Source organism: Lacerta agilis, chromosome 4 (genome assembly GCF_009819535.1).
Source record: "Lacerta agilis isolate rLacAgi1 chromosome 4, rLacAgi1.pri, whole genome shotgun sequence".
Classification (NCBI taxonomy): domain Eukaryota; kingdom Metazoa; phylum Chordata; class Lepidosauria; order Squamata; family Lacertidae; genus Lacerta; species Lacerta agilis.
This window is the reverse complement of record NC_046315.1, coordinates 16,373,510-16,388,846: the sequence shown is the minus strand read 5'-3', so window position 1 is coordinate 16,388,846 and position 15,337 is coordinate 16,373,510. Positions and strand designations below refer to the sequence as shown.

At 41.8% G+C, this 15,337-nt stretch overlaps 1 protein-coding gene across 2 annotated transcripts; it reads left to right on the top strand.

Annotated features, from left to right (window-relative positions):
• Positions 1 to 1,232: 1,232 nt before the first annotated feature.
• Positions 1,233 to 15,109, top strand: CCDC82 (coiled-coil domain containing 82). 2 transcript variants are annotated; one of them, XM_033146161.1, is made up of 8 exons: positions 1,233 to 1,310; positions 5,775 to 6,347; positions 7,348 to 7,567; positions 7,719 to 7,811; positions 7,954 to 8,078; positions 9,248 to 9,418; positions 10,876 to 11,061; positions 12,703 to 15,109. In XM_033146161.1, exons 2-8 carry the CDS (start codon positions 5,784 to 5,786, stop codon positions 12,766 to 12,768), a joined length of 1,425 nt encoding a protein of 474 aa, XP_033002052.1. In that variant the 5' UTR covers positions 1,233 to 1,310; positions 5,775 to 5,783; the 3' UTR covers positions 12,769 to 15,109. The 2 variants fall into 2 exon arrangements, with proteins under 2 accessions (XP_033002052.1, XP_033002051.1); XM_033146160.1 differs by lacking the exon at positions 1,233 to 1,310 and adding an exon at positions 4,467 to 4,618.
• Positions 15,110 to 15,337: the final 228 nt, after the last annotated feature.

The following is a 15,337-nucleotide window of genomic DNA, read 5'->3' as shown; positions in this document are numbered from 1 at the left end:
CCTACTGTTTCCTTTTCCTTGCTTTATTTCCTCCCTCCTCCTTTCTTGCAGCTGTTCCAGCGGCTTGAATGTTTTGCTCCCTATTTCACCCGCAAATCCATCCACTAATAGCTCCAGCCCGCTAACCCAAGTGAGAAAGGAGCTACAGTAGTTGCCACTTATTAAAGAAGCAGCCTGGGAAAGGGTGCTGCAATCGAAAGGAAATAGCAGGGCAGCAGCGTCACCGCGCGGCTGAAAAGAGAAAACTCCAAATAACTTCAAATACCTCTCTGTGTGTGGTTTTCTCTCCGGAGCTGGAAAGAGCTGCCCGAATGCCCGATGCAAACACTGGAGTATTTCAAACTTTTATTATAACTGCTCTGCAATTGTCCACACCGCTTATTTTTATTTTGGTTTTATTTCTTTAAATGAAAAAAGTGCACCGCCAGGGAGTGCCAAATTCAAGGCGATCTCTTGTGCATTGCCAAAACAAGAAAGGAGAAGCATACATAATCCCCCAATAGGACATTGATTTGCATGGCACTTGCGCCCTCAGTTTTCTAGCTATAGTTCAGGTACCGTGCAAATTTAGGAACGAACGGCTAAAATTCCTGCCTCAGATAATTTTATGCTTTGAAAGCATATTACTATTATTATTATTATTATTGCTCCATGTTATTATCTATTTTGTGTTTTTTTATTTGTAATGTTATGTTTTGAACCGCCCTGAGATCTACAGATGAAGGGCGGTATACAAATTTAATCAATAATCGATAATAACATTAAATAAAATCTGAAATAGTATCCCCCTTTCCTGGTTTGAGTGCTACCTTTTATCTCTTTCTTCTTCAAAGGGGAGAGGGCACACCCGTACATGTTTCCCATTGTTTGCAATGATTGTTTGCAAAGTTACCGTCACACCCACCCACCCCCAAAAAAGCAACCGAAGGGGGGAATGGTTTCCAATGTGAACCCGAAAGCATAACCACTGCGTGTATGTGCGCCTCTCTACCATTATCAACTCTATGGAGGAGAGCGGGAAAAGGAACGCGGGCGGGAGGGGCGAAAGCCTAGGAGGCCGTCACGCGGCGCCCAAGGGCTGCGCGTCAGCGCGCAAAAAAAAACCCGTGGGGAGGTGGGGCAGGGAGCGGCCGACCCCAGCGGGGAAGTGCGACCAATCGCAAGCCGCAGCGTAGGAGGCGGGACCAAAAATATAAAGAAAAACAATAGTACGCACCTCCGCAGTCCCTCCAGTTTGTGGCGGTGGGCGTGGCTTTTTAGAGCCCCGCCTCTTCTCCTGTTCGTATGTGCGCACAGCTTTGGCGCCTCAGGTAAGAGGGAGAGGAAAAGGGCGCGCGCGGGGAAAAAAGGAGAGCGGGGAGGGGGCTGGGGTGGCGCGCGCCTGTCTGTTGCTCCAGAGCGCGGGAATTCGAGGGCGGACTCTGGAGGGAACTCTCTGGCTGAGGGCGCTGGACGGTTGCAGACCCTGAGGCGGGGAAAGGGGAAGCGCAGTCCAGTGGCCATTGGCTTTGAATAGAACAGAAACCACACACAGAAATGAATAATAAATACCACACATAGCCCTTCGAGGTGGCGCCTGTAACTTTAAACGCAGCCACGGCCTCTGAGCATGTGGTGAAAGCCTTTCCTTTTGGAATATTAAACCTTTTGGAATAGAATCATAAGAGTTGGAAGGAACCCTGAGGGTCATCTAGTCCAACCCTCTGCAATGCAGGAATATGCAGCTGTCCCATATGGGGATCAAACCTGCTACCTTGGCATTATCAGCACCATGCTCTGCCCTGACTGAGGAAAGCTGCAAGGGCTGGTGCTTCCTTACTCACACTCCCCATGGATGCCCTTATTGTTGTTAGTTTATATATTTAGTTCCCCGCTTGTTCGTATTTTTAAAACCTCAAAAGAGGTTTAATGGTAATGGGACCCCTGACCATTAGGTCCAGTCACGGACCAGAGCAGCGCACGGAAACGCCATTTACCTTCCCGCCGGAGCGGTACCTATTTATCTACTTGCACTTTGACGTGCCTTTGAACTGCTAGATTCGAACCGCCAACCTGATCAGCAAGCCCTAGGCTCTGTGGTTTAGACCACAGCGCCACCCACCAAAACGTTTACAAAAGACTAAAGTGAAACCTGCAAAAATTCACAGGCTTACATTTTACAGCCCCTTGTGTCGTAAACCGCCCTGTGATCTTACAGAATTTTTTTTTTAATTAAATATAATTGTTTAAAAATACACACAAACACACAACTAAAATGCTAAAGCAGATTACAATCCGCTCAGCTTTCTAAGCAATCTAGGAAGGCTTGTCAACAGAAATTTTAGAATTGTAGAGTTGGAAGGGACCCCTGAGGATCTTCTAGTCCAACCCCTGGCAGTGCAGGATTCTCAACTAAACCACCCATGACATCTAACCTCTGCTTTAAAAGTGCAGGCATCTAGGATGAATCTAGGATGAAGGGCAGGGAGGGAGGACTTCTTTTTTGCTTCCAGTGGGATGACGTAATTTTATTTTTTGCTTGTTACTGTTGCTTTGCATTTTGGTTGTGAGCTGCCCTGGGGAACTGAAAATGGTGGGAAAGGCAAGAGTACAGTATATTAATGCTCTTTTGAAAAATGCAAAAGGCACGGCCAGGCCAAGCTAAAAACCTGACCACGACCCGTTAGGACTTACCAAGCGAGTCTCACAAAGCAGTTTGCATTAATACATGTATAAAAATAAATCATCTGTTTTGAGAAGTTGGGTATAAATCAAACAAACAAAATGGGAAAATAATTGTTTTGAAAGCAAGGTCATTTATTTAAAGAAGTGGGATTCTGGCTGGGTTCTAGATAGGGTAGTAGTAGTAGTAATAATAATAATAATAATAATAATAATTTATTATTTGTACCCCACCCATCTGGCTGGGTCTCCCCAGCCACTCTGGACGGCTTCCATCAAATATTAAAATACATTTAAAATATCACAGATTAAAAACTTCCCTAAACAGGGCTGCCTTCAGGTATTTGCTGAATGTCACGTAGTTGTTTATTCCCTTGACCTCTGATGGGAGGGCGTTCCACAGGGTGGGTGCCACTACCGAGAAGGCCATCTGCCTGGTTCCCTGTAGCAAAGTTCCCTGTTGGCAAAGACTCTCCTCACTTCCAGACAGGCGTCCCGTCCCCGTCCCCGCCTGGAGGTGCTAGAGATTGAATGCGGGACCTTTCTGCAGGCCAGGCTCTAGCAAGGAGCTATGGCCTTTCAGCTGGGGTTCCTGCATTGCAGGGGGTAGGACTGAGTGACCCTTTGGGACCTTTCCAACTTTCCAACTCTCTCCAACTCTAGTAATGAAGGTTGAGCTGGAATAATGGTTGTAAGGGTTCAGATGGCCTGACTGCAGGCCTTAATTTGAACTCCCTGGAGTGGGCTATTGGTGCCAGGACACAAGCTATCGTAACAGAGAAAGGTTGCCTCCGAACGTGTGCAGAGTTCTCTGTCACTGCTGAGAATCCATAAATGTTGCTTCACATTTTTGCAATTGTATAAAAAGGTAAAGGGACCCCTGACCATTAGGTCCAGTCGTGTCTGACTCTGGGGTTGCGGCGCTCATCTCGCGTTACCGGCCGAGGGAGCCGGCGTACAGCTTCCAGGTCATGTGGCATGCAATTGTATACAAGGCCTCTAAGTTGAGTGAAGGCCTTCTGGAAAGGTTTGGGGTCTTGGTACTTGGGGAAAAAAGACTGTGCTTTAATTAATTAATTTAAAACTTATGCCCCTGTTTATTTTATTCCTCGTGTCATTTGTTGCAGAATGGCTATTGCCCCTGTTTTATCTTGCGAGTTTGAAGGAAGAATTGAGCTGAACTTTAAAAGAAAACACATTGGATGTTGGATCAGCTGAATGGTGGTTGTAGGGCATAAAAACATAAGGAGAGCTGCTGGATCAGGCCAATGGCCCATCTTTCCCAGCATCCTGTTCTCACAGTGGCCAACCAGATGCTTGTGGGAAACCTGGAAGCAGGAGCTGAGTGAAACAGCACTCTCCCCTCCTGTGATTTCCAGCAACTGGCAATCAGAGACATAGTGCCTCTGACAACAGAGGCAGAACATGGACATTGTGGCTAGTAGCCACTGATAGCCTTATCCTCTCATTATTTTTTCCCAATCTTCTTTCAAAGTCATCCAAGTTGGTGGCCATCACTGCCTCCTGTAGGTAGGGTCAAGTTCCATAGTTTATGCGCTACTAGGAGAAGGATTTTCTTCTGTCTTTCCTGAATCTTCCAACATTCAGCTTACTTCAAAAGAGCAGGGCTGTTGTTGTTTTTTTAATGTATTTATTTTGATATTTAGGAGCTCACACTTAATCATTACTTAGCCCAATGAAGCATGGAGAGGTACAAAGTGGGAGGGCGACAATGAGATTTGGGGAGGTATCGTCCATTTTCTGTTTTGTAATTAATTTAATTTGTAATTAATTAATTTCTCTAATCATTGTCCGTTCCTGGCAGGAAATGCCACCACAGCAGCTGATTCTGAGCTTTCACTTTGAGCTATGTGGACTTCTTAAAATAGAAGATTTGCATTAACTGAAACAGGCTTCTCAGCACTTTCAACCTTATCTCTTCCTTAATTTTGTGGTCGTGGGTGTGTTTTCAAATATTTGCTAGTTTGTTTCACTTGATGTGGAGAAAGAGGAATCTGATGCAAGTGCGCTCACTAAAAGTATTGCCAGAGTGTTGCTGGACTCAGAGCAACATGCTTGTCAGATCGCAGGCTGGTGCTGGTAAATAAAGATGTTTTGTATTCTGCAGTCTTACTTTTGCAACACCACTTCTTAAGAATGATGCCTTTTTAGTAATTCAGTCAAAAGTGGTCACAACACCATCATTGCTTCCTTTAACTTCTTTTGAATCTTGGATCTAAGAGATTTACAAAGTCAAATTCTTTATTGCATTAGCGTTTAGCCATAGCATAAACCCAACAGACAAAAACAAACAGTACTGAATACGAACATCAGAATACATAAGTCGCACTGAGCTGCAGACATAGCAAGGCATAATAAAACTTAAATTACAATAAAACAGATAGAGCTAATATCTAAAACACCTGAGGCCGATTATCTAAAATTACTAATAGACACCAAGCAAATAGAAACCTGGGGTAGGCTCAAAAGGTTGAACTAAAACAAAATGAGAACACTGATGATAGTCCTGATCTAGGTTGCACACCCTGTCAAGGGAACCCTGAGTTTCAATGCCTGCAGAATAAAAACGGCCACTGCGCGTGAGACTTGGGCGTTTGTGTCTACTAGTAAAAATTTCAGGCAGTCATCCTTAGATATAATGGAGGGTGGGATCAGGAAAATAAGTTTGGGTCTTATTGAATCGTATAGGGGACACTGAAAAAAGAAATGTAAAAGGTCCTCTATCTCTTTCATATTACAGGGACAGAGGCACTGCAAAATTATCGAGCTAGCCCATCTTCGCTCATTCTATAAGAAGTTGCTCTGACACAAGCAACTGCTCTTTGCGAGGGAACGCTGGACTGAATTGTCCGTTGCTATTAAAGAGATTTACAATAGTATAGATCAGCTGTGACGGTATTATTTTAAAACATTGCTTATAAGGTTCCACTGGCTCTGCAAGATAAAACAGAAGAGATTTTTCAACTTCCCCACAATTTAACTTTTTAAATTTAAATATCAGGTATGGGGAATCCCACTTTTTTGGGGGGGTGTTTATTATCCAAGCCTGCAGTTCCCTGAATTCACAACTACATTTTGATTTGATTTCTTAGTAAGTCCTTATGGAACCAAATTCCGAAAGCAGAAGATATGAAACGAGGAAAAATGCAAGAGCAAAAGAACCAGTAGCCAAATCTCGGATTGACTGGCAGCGAACTAAGAGAAGATTATTGATGGATAGCGAGGAAGAGAGTGACAAAATTACATCAGCATCAGAAAAAGAACTTGAAACCAGTTCAGATGATGATTCAGATGAGAGAGAGAAAGGTGAACCCATACACAATGAAGATAAAGATGAAACTTCAGTTAACGCAGGTGGCCTTCCAGATGTTGAGACAGGTGGTGATTGTGCAGCAGGAGAGGACATAGATGAAAGCATCAACCTTGGGAAACGCAAGAGGTCTCGGACCACCGTAATGTATGACAGCGACAATAGTGACGATAGCGACATTGTTAGGAAAGTATTTGCCAAACGCAGTTGCATAATCGACGAGAAAGACTTGTCCGCTGAACACACATCACCTGCAGAAAAAGAAGCAGAGAGAAAGCAAGACAGGCTAATGAAACTGCGGGAACTGTCCCGAAGGCGATCTACTCGAGCTTCTGGCCTCAGTGAATGTCATGAGGTACATTTTTTATTCATTTGCAGAATGTATCATTGTGCTTGCTGTTCTCATGCAGATTTGGTGCTCGTGAGAACTTTTGTTGGGAAATGCTAAAAGTAAAAAGGAACTGCTGCTGCTTATTGCAGGAACTCATACAGTATACTACTAGACCCAGTCCCTGAACCAGAAATAATAATCTTGACTTGGCTCTGGTATTGTTATGACAACAACTTTACTGAAAACAGGAAGTTGACTGACTTGCATTTTGGCTTCTCTCTACTTCCCAAGCTAGGACAAGTTATCTGAAATTATACAGGCACCTTTTTACATCAAGGCAGTGATGCCAATTCAATTGTTGAAAGTAGCCATGGTCTATTACCCTACCTTGGGTGGTAATGGGTGATTGGGAGTGGTTTTCAAGTGCTTTTAAAAGTGTGTGTGTATAAAATATGCTTCAAACCACTTGAAGTATGTGTTGTGTTGAGCTATTTCAATTACTTTTGTTTAATCTGCTCATTGCAAAAAGCTGAAAGTCTGTAAATTTTGTTAATAAACCTGATTTGAAATGAGGGTTGAATAATTTCGACGGCAACTATATGAACTGATCTGCACCCTGCACTCATCCTCTGACGCCCTTCTTCGTGTGCCTCTGCTAGAGAACGGGAAGGTGGCAACATGAGAACCAACCCTTTTTGCAGTGACTTACCGTTTGTGGAATGCTCTCACCAGGGAGGCTTGCCTCACTCCTTCATTACATATCTTGAGGTGCTGGATGAAAACGTTCCTTTTCTCGCAAGCCTTTGGCTGATTAAACAATCTATGGCCTTTTAAACTGGGGTTGGGGGTATTTTTTTGTTTGTTATTGTGTTATATAATTTTGTGTGTTTATATTCTAAACTGCCCTGTGATCCTTGAATGATGGGCAACATGGAAAGTTAATTATTAATAATAATATGTTATGGTAACACAAATGAATTTAAATAAAGGATTCAAATAAGCCTCTGCTTCTTAATGTCACTAGGATTCTGAAGAGGATCTGATAATAGAAGATGATTCTTGCCATTCATCTCTTACACCGGCTGAAATCAGTGATGCATCTGAGGTTGACAGCATGAAAGATTTCATAGTTGAGGAGGAGGAGGAAGAGTTGGAACAAGAAAACTCTGAGGAAGACAAGAGCCAATCACAAAAGAAAAAGCAAGCTATGTCAGGCACATTGCTGCAGAAGTGCATTCCATTCTGTAAGGTTAAAATAAAAATCCTGCAAACATCATTTATGTAGTGTCACAATACAACATTTATTAGAGCCCCACCAAACATTATTTTTTCCATTAAGGTAACTCATGTAAACCATCTGTCTGACAACCATACTGATATTTATATTTCTTACAGTGGCCCATGTTGATCATTTTGTCCATTTCCAAAGAGTTGTAAAGGCGTTTCTCATCAATGCAGTCGACAATAACTTTTTGATGTCATTATATGGTAAGCAAATGTGGATTTTCTTAATCAAAAGGCTTTTTAATCCTCTTAAAAAATTATTATTGAAGCAAATAAGTGTGGTACTATACTTGGTTAGTGTGACGCTAACCAAGCATATGATAACTTGATTTCCTCTTTCCAACAGAGGGGAGAAGACAAAAGAAGTATGCAAAAGAAATGCTGACTTCCCTTCATTACTTCGACAGTGATTTTGTTCAACCTCGTCTTGACAATTTAATGGCAAGAAGTCGCTGGAAAGAACGTTATAAGGTATTGGGGTATTGCTCAATGTTCTTATAAATGACTCTGAGGAGATGCCTTTCAGATGTGCAGATGAGTTGAAGCTGATAGGGATAGCTAACACCATGTTATAGAAGATAGCATCAGAGTGATACTGACAGGCTGGAACACTGGACTGAAAACTGATGGGAATTGGAAGAGGGTGTATTAATTATATCTACTCCTCTATAGACTCATGTGTGTGGGATAACGAACAAAGGAATATGACTGCAAACCTGTATTCAAAGTGCAGGGCTTAGCAGACTCTCCGATGGGAAAAAGCTCCAGGCAGAATTTAATTCTCATTGTTAGGCATTTTAGTGAAGTGTAAGAATACAGGTGATTAAACCTACAGGGAGCCTAGGGCTTGCCAATCAGAAGGTTGGCAGTTTGAATCCCCACGACAGGGTGAGCTCCCGTTGCTCGGTCCCAGCTCCTGCCCACCTAGCAGTTCAAAAGCACATCAAGTGCAAGTAGATAAATAGGTACCACTCCAGCAAGAAGGTAAACGGCATTTCCATGCGCTGCTCTGGTCCGCCAGAAACAGCTTAGTCATGCTGGCCACATGACCCAGAAGCTGTCTGCGGACAAATGCCGGCTCCCTCGGCCAGTAAAGCGAGATGAGTGCGCAACCCCAGAGTCGTCCGCGACTGGACCTAATGGTCAGGGGTACCTTTACCTTTACCTTTACACCTTTCTTTATCCTGTGTCAGCTGTGTGCAGCAGCAGACTTCCTTCCACCCGCCGGTGCAATTAATAGACGACACACTGAAATAAGTTTTTTAATGTTTTACTTACAGATTTAAGGTATCAGTTATGCATTGTACTATGTGGCAACAATAGAAATTGCAGACATAAATATTATTGGGTAGAAATAGAACAATGTTGCTATTACAAGGCACGTCCTCCTTCCATGGTTCACATTGTGAAGGAAGCAAATGAGGAAAGGAAGAGAAGGAACACATCCCTTCCTCGCAGGCGGTGAGGGGGCAAAGACCTAACTGAGCCTACCCTAGAAATTAAGAGCTCTGTGGTCCTTAGCCCAAGCAGTTGAAATTAAACAGATAAATATATAAATGTTTAGTATTATTTAATTGCAATAGTTGATTCTGTGGAACAAGTGACCAGCAAAATTTCCAACCTGATATCTTTTTTTCCAGGAACGGGTAGATAGTTATCCTGACGTCCGCATAGTTGTGGGAAATGCAGTGCAACGTTCCTGTCAGGCCTGTGAACTGCAGAGGTACTGTAGGTTCACAGTGATTCTGTCAGGGAAATTGTACGATAGTAAGACAATGCAGGTAGACGACTTCATGTCACATGACAAGCAGGTAAATTTTGTTCCCAGGGTACAAAACTGCTAAGAACCAAAAAGTTAAAATGCATTGCATAATTTTTTTGTATGATGTTGATGTTAATATTTTTTAGCCTCGTGCTTCGTTTTAGTCTACTTTGGAGTAATAGGTTTTTGGCAGTGGTTTCAAAGATTTCTGTGCTTGTATATAATACTTGAAAATCCCAGATAGCTATGAGAAATTTCCTCTATAGTGCTTGTTTATAAACAAGCTGATCATAATGATATCCTTAAAACTACATTCTATCAAGAAGTATATAGCAAGCTTTACTATGAATTGATGTCTATATACTTGCAAATAATAATCCTAACATAAAATTTTGTGTAATTTTTTAAAAATTAGATTTATCTTCTCTGTGTGTATATCTAGATCTAGATATATAGTGTCAACAATATAGTTCAGTTGGTTAGATCATAGCGCTGATAATGCCAAGGTTGCAGGTTTGATCCCCATATGGGGTACCTCCATATTCCTGCATTGCAGGGGGTTGGATGAGATGATTCTCAGGCTCCCTTCCAACTCTACAATTCTATCTGTTAGAGAGACCAAGGCTTATGGTATAACAGTAACTTGTATACTTGGCATATTATTTATCTGTGAAAAATTATCCCTAAAACCTTGATCATCAGAATTCCCTGTAAATTGACAATGCTTGGGTTGGTTTGACTATATGTGTAAACCGATCAATGGTTTATCTGACTTCATATATAAACCAAGTAGATAGATAGCCTTAGATAGTTGCACAAATAAGTTAAGCATGGAAACTGAATTGGTGCACTCCAGAGGCTTTGATTTTGCAATGTGAGAATTATATACTTCTAAGAGTATTTTGTCAAACTCCAGTGGTGTGTTGACAACATCTGTTGTACATATGTGCAGTTTTAACTGGGCTAGTGTACCTGTGGGGCTCCTAATTTCATATTCCCTAACTTTCTCAAGCGGAGTGAGTCTTTAGATTTACACTGGTGTGACTGTTCTACTGTATAAACCTAGGCTTTGCAGTGTTTATGTTCTATAACCAGGGGTTTAAAAAAAAAATCCTTGCAATTCAGCTAGTGTTGAACAGGGTATGCTTTGTGAATTACAGGTAATAAGTGCATAGCAACAAAGATTTAATCCTTTTAATTTATTATTTCAAACATTTCGTAGTCCCGGTGGCACCGGTATTAGAACTGATTAAAGCAAGTGATCACCTCTGTGCCTTCCTGAATTGACATTCTTAGGGTAGCAGTGGGAAAAAAGGGTCGGTTTTCATTGATGCCAGTGATGCCTTTGGAAAAGTGGCAAGTGTGAAAGTTAGATTCAGTTAGATATTGATAAATGTCCTGCTCAAGTTTTGTCATATCTTACTTGTTTAATTGATGAGACAATTGCATTGCCCATTATTGCCCAACACCTATCCAGTAAAAGAGCTTTCCTTTTAATAATAACAGGCATTGAAGGTTGGCAATGTGTGTGGAAACCGTACTCAAGTTTATCACAACCTGAAACATTTTAAATACAAGCTTTATCAGAATTGCTGCTCTGTAATGACAAGCAACGGATTTCAGGACGCACCAGTCAAAGATACAGTGTGCAGAGTTTTCACACAGCGGTATAATGAAGGCTGGATTGAAGAGGTACAGTAGAATTGATTGTACACAAATGCTGTTGCTTTGAAAGCAGGGGAAATTAATAATCAGTACAGCACTTAGTATTTTGTGGACGCAACTGTAGGCCGTTCAGGTGTGGAGGGTGAAGAAAGTAAGAGGGTAAATTTCAGTGCTCATAAAGTGCAGCTTCAGGAAAAGTTGACTGAAAGTAGCTCCTGCTTTGAAATTAGTCCAGCTGTACCTCCTTTAATGATTAATGGGATCATATTTCTGCTGGGAATACATTTACCAACATAATAATTACCCAATGCCATGATCCTAGAAAGCAAGCCCTGTTTTTAAACCAATGAGATTTTGTTTAAAAGACTACAGAAGATTCTGGACTTGTTTCCAATATTGTTAGTGTGTCCTTTTGTGATTAGGCAGTGAACAAAAGGATAAAATTAGAGAGGGAGCCTTGCATAGAAGTTGCTGCATCCTCTCTGATCCTGGCAACTGTGCCACTTTGTTCAGACTCTTCGCTAGGCTTTATTTAACCTGCTAAAAGTGTGCCACCCTGCTACTTTCACTACTTCAGCAAATTTAAAGACTAGAGTACAGCAGTTTGCTTTTTAAAAAGCTTTCTATAGCAGGCAGCTTTATATTATTAAAAGAAATAAATTCCTAGGGGTCAAGATTGCGCCTTTCTGGGAGAATTTTAAGACCAGCTGTAGCAGGTATTGCAAAAGGTATATTTAGAACAATATAGGCAGGTGTGGGATTTGTCTTGCATGAGGCTCATCAATAAAGTTTCCAATAGTGCAGGACTTACATCCCTTTCACACTTGTATGAAAGGAATAATTTTGACAGGTGCAATCTTGTGTGATGGAAAGAAGATGTCACTATCAAAATTGTGCACTGTGCTACTGTTAAAGTGAGGAATTCATTAGTGATCTGAAACCAATATACTGAAACCAGTATAGAAGCTGGGTTGTTGACTGGGACATCCCACTGCCAACAGGCAGTATAAGGCTGCTGCTGAGGGAGCTGCACTGGCTGTCAATAGGCTACCACAGACATAGGCAAACTCGGCCCTCCATATGTTTTGGGAGTACAACTCCCATCATCCCTAGCTAACAGGACCAGTGGTTAGGGATGATGGGAGTTGTAGTCCCAAAACATCTGGAGGGCCGAGTCAAGGATTTGCTTTTAGTATTTAAACATTTTGGGAGCACATTAGCTAAGGGAACACCTTGCCACATCCAGAAACTGTGCTCCTCAGATGGGGCATTACTAAGGGAGAAGTACCTAGCATTTTGACATTTTGGTGGCTTTTGAAATACATTTTTGTTCTAAGTCGAAACAAACAAACAAACAAAATCCTTCCAGTAGCACCTTAGAGACCAACTATGAGCTTTCGTGTGCATGCACACTTCAGATTCTTTTGTTCTAAGAAGGCTTTCCTTGAAGTGTGGTCCAATCATTTTGTGGAATAATAATTCTACTACTGTATAAATGGTTTTATTGCTTTTAGCTTACTAATCTTTTTTATTATTGTACATTGCTTCAGTAACTTTTTTATTTTTAATTGGTTTATAAGTGTGCAAATGAAATTTAAAAGGGACATAAAAAGTTCCACCTTTAATTTAGGTCTGCTAAAATGATACTTTGTTTTCTTTTATTTGAAGCAATATTCTGAACTTCAGAGCTACATGGAAGATGCCGAAAACTTTCAAGATGAAAAAATAGACTGAGTGTGTCATCATTTTTTAAAAAAGAAGGCACCTACTTACAAACGTGCTTTCCCTTGACTGGTGATAGTGTTTGAAGATCATGCTGCGACTGCGTTCCAGCTGTTTTTCTTTTTACTGCAAGACAATCAATGTGCCTGCATGTTGTTATGGATACTAATAAGTTAATGTGTATTTCTTTTTCATAGTTCATTTTAATTATCAAAATAATCATCTAAGGACATTTTATAGTGGAAGTCATCTCTTCTGTGTTCTTGAACACCAGGCAGCTCAACTTAATGATCTGAAATGAAAAACAGTCTCCGAATAAACCGGGTGTTCATTCAGGAAATGAAATTTTATGCGCAGTGATGCCCAGGTGAATTGTGCCAGTGTATGAAAAATGCTTGGCTTCCATTCTTTTTGAAAGAGGAAAGGTCTACATGGTGAGAAGTCCAAAGGCTGTAATATGCATACTGTTTTCCCAGCACAGTGTTTAAAACCAGCTGTAAACCAGGTACATTCCCACCCACCAGACCCCCATGACACAGGGCAGTAACAAATTAGCTCTCTAAAACCAACAGGCCATCATTGTTTATGCATCCTGGAGACCCAGAATTCATGGGCTTGAATTTAGCCGGCTGAGCAGTAAAAGAAATAAATATCTTTACACTGCTAGCAATATCAGTTTTCCATTTCTGTAGCATTTGGAAGGGAAGATGCTTTACAAGACTGATATGCAGAGGCTTCTGCTCATTCTGTATGTGATACCCAGTTGGGTCTGTTTCCATTTTGGCCTGTGAGTTGGGGAATTTGATGAATGCTCAGTTCATCAGCTTGACACTGACTGTTCGGTAGCAGCTTCAGTTAGACTATTGGCAAGTGGGGTCTTGCAAAACAGTCTTAAAGTGTGCAGTGATCATGCTCAGGGTTCCAGCAACACCCTTTTCCAGGATTCATATGCATATACTATTTTCTGGGGTCCCCCACTCCAATAGTCAACTAGTATTCTATAGCTACTGAGCATGCTTAGTCCTCATTGAGCTGTTTCAGGTTAGTTTTACTCACTTTAGTGTCTTCCCCATTGCCCTGTTCATTTTTTTCTCCTTCTGAAAACCGTCGACCTTTCCCAAGCCTGCTGCACAAGGATCCACACTTGGAAAATGCATTTGCTCTTAAGTGTATATGAGATGATGGCGCGGTGCATACTTCAGAGGAGTTCAGAGTTCACTCAGAGCAACCTTCCTGTATATTAACTTGGATAGGTGAGTTGGGCAGCCTTGATATATATGAACTACAGATCAGAGACACATCCAGTTTTTGATTGTAGGCAATATGAAGAGTAGGGAGCCTCTGACCTCTAAATCAGACATACAGTAAGCTGGGGTCTTTAACGGACAGGTGTGCTTTCTTCCTCTCCAATAAGTTGAATAGATGCTGTTTCCAATCTGTTCATTTCCACTGTGGCTATATGTGTCACCTTAGGTAAGGACTGAATGGCTATAGCTCAGTGGTAATCTTTTCTGTGCAAAAGGTCCCAGGATCAACCCCCAGCATCTCCAGGTAGGACTAGGAGGCCTCTGTCTGAAACCTTTGGGAGCTGCTGTGTACAGTACTGAGCTAGATGGACCAATGGCATGACTTGATTTGAGTCAACTTCCTGCATCTATTATAATTTTGGGCTTCAGATGTGAATGGAAACCTCCACGTTGGGAAGCAGTGATAATCCGAGAACAAACCTTCCTTTTCCTTGTGGGCTTCCTAGTGGCATCTGTCTGGAAACAGAACATTGGACTGGCTGGATCTTTAATCTGAGCCTATAAGGTGATTCCTATATTATGTTCATCATCTACTCGCCAGGTAAGCCCCAAGTCACCCAGTGCCACCACAGCTCTTATCAAGGGCAGCAGCAGTTAAGGGGGGTATGAAAGGCGAGGCTAAGGGACAGTGGGAAAGACAGACTCTCCGTGTGCAACTCCTTAATGCGTTCAGGTTTATTGCGATGAGTAAAAGTCTGAAGTTTGGGTGCAGTGTTAACATTGTTAAGGCTCTGGTTCGCTTTTAACAGCTTGGCTGTGCCTGCTGTGTTTGACAAAGGTGTTCATAAGCCCCAACCATGTTTGCACTTGGTAAATAGAATCATATTAAGTGTAAGGAAACGGAAAAGATATGAATCAAGTTCTCTTTGCATAAACGTGGGAGTTTTCGCACCTTAAGAGAGCAAGCCATCCTGTGATACGATCAAGTTTCTCCTAGCTTTTGAATTACAGAGGAAAGCTTCTCCCCTTAGTTCCTTTTCAAAATCAACCATAACTTAGGCTTGCACTCTACATAAAGCTGTAAAATAAACTATTCTTTCGCTATGTCCCATCAGTCTCTTGCCTGTCTATTATTTGTTCCCCAAACTGCTTCATGCATTTGGGGTTGACCTACCAGCCTGCAAGCGTAGCTGGTCAATTAACGGGAGGAGGACAGAGGCTTAACACTGATTGGAAGAGGCTTGACAGTTCACCTACAGGCACTTTTGAGGCTGGTTGTACCCAATTTGGTCTGGGAAAGGAAAAAAACAAGCATACTCTCCTTCACAAGTGTC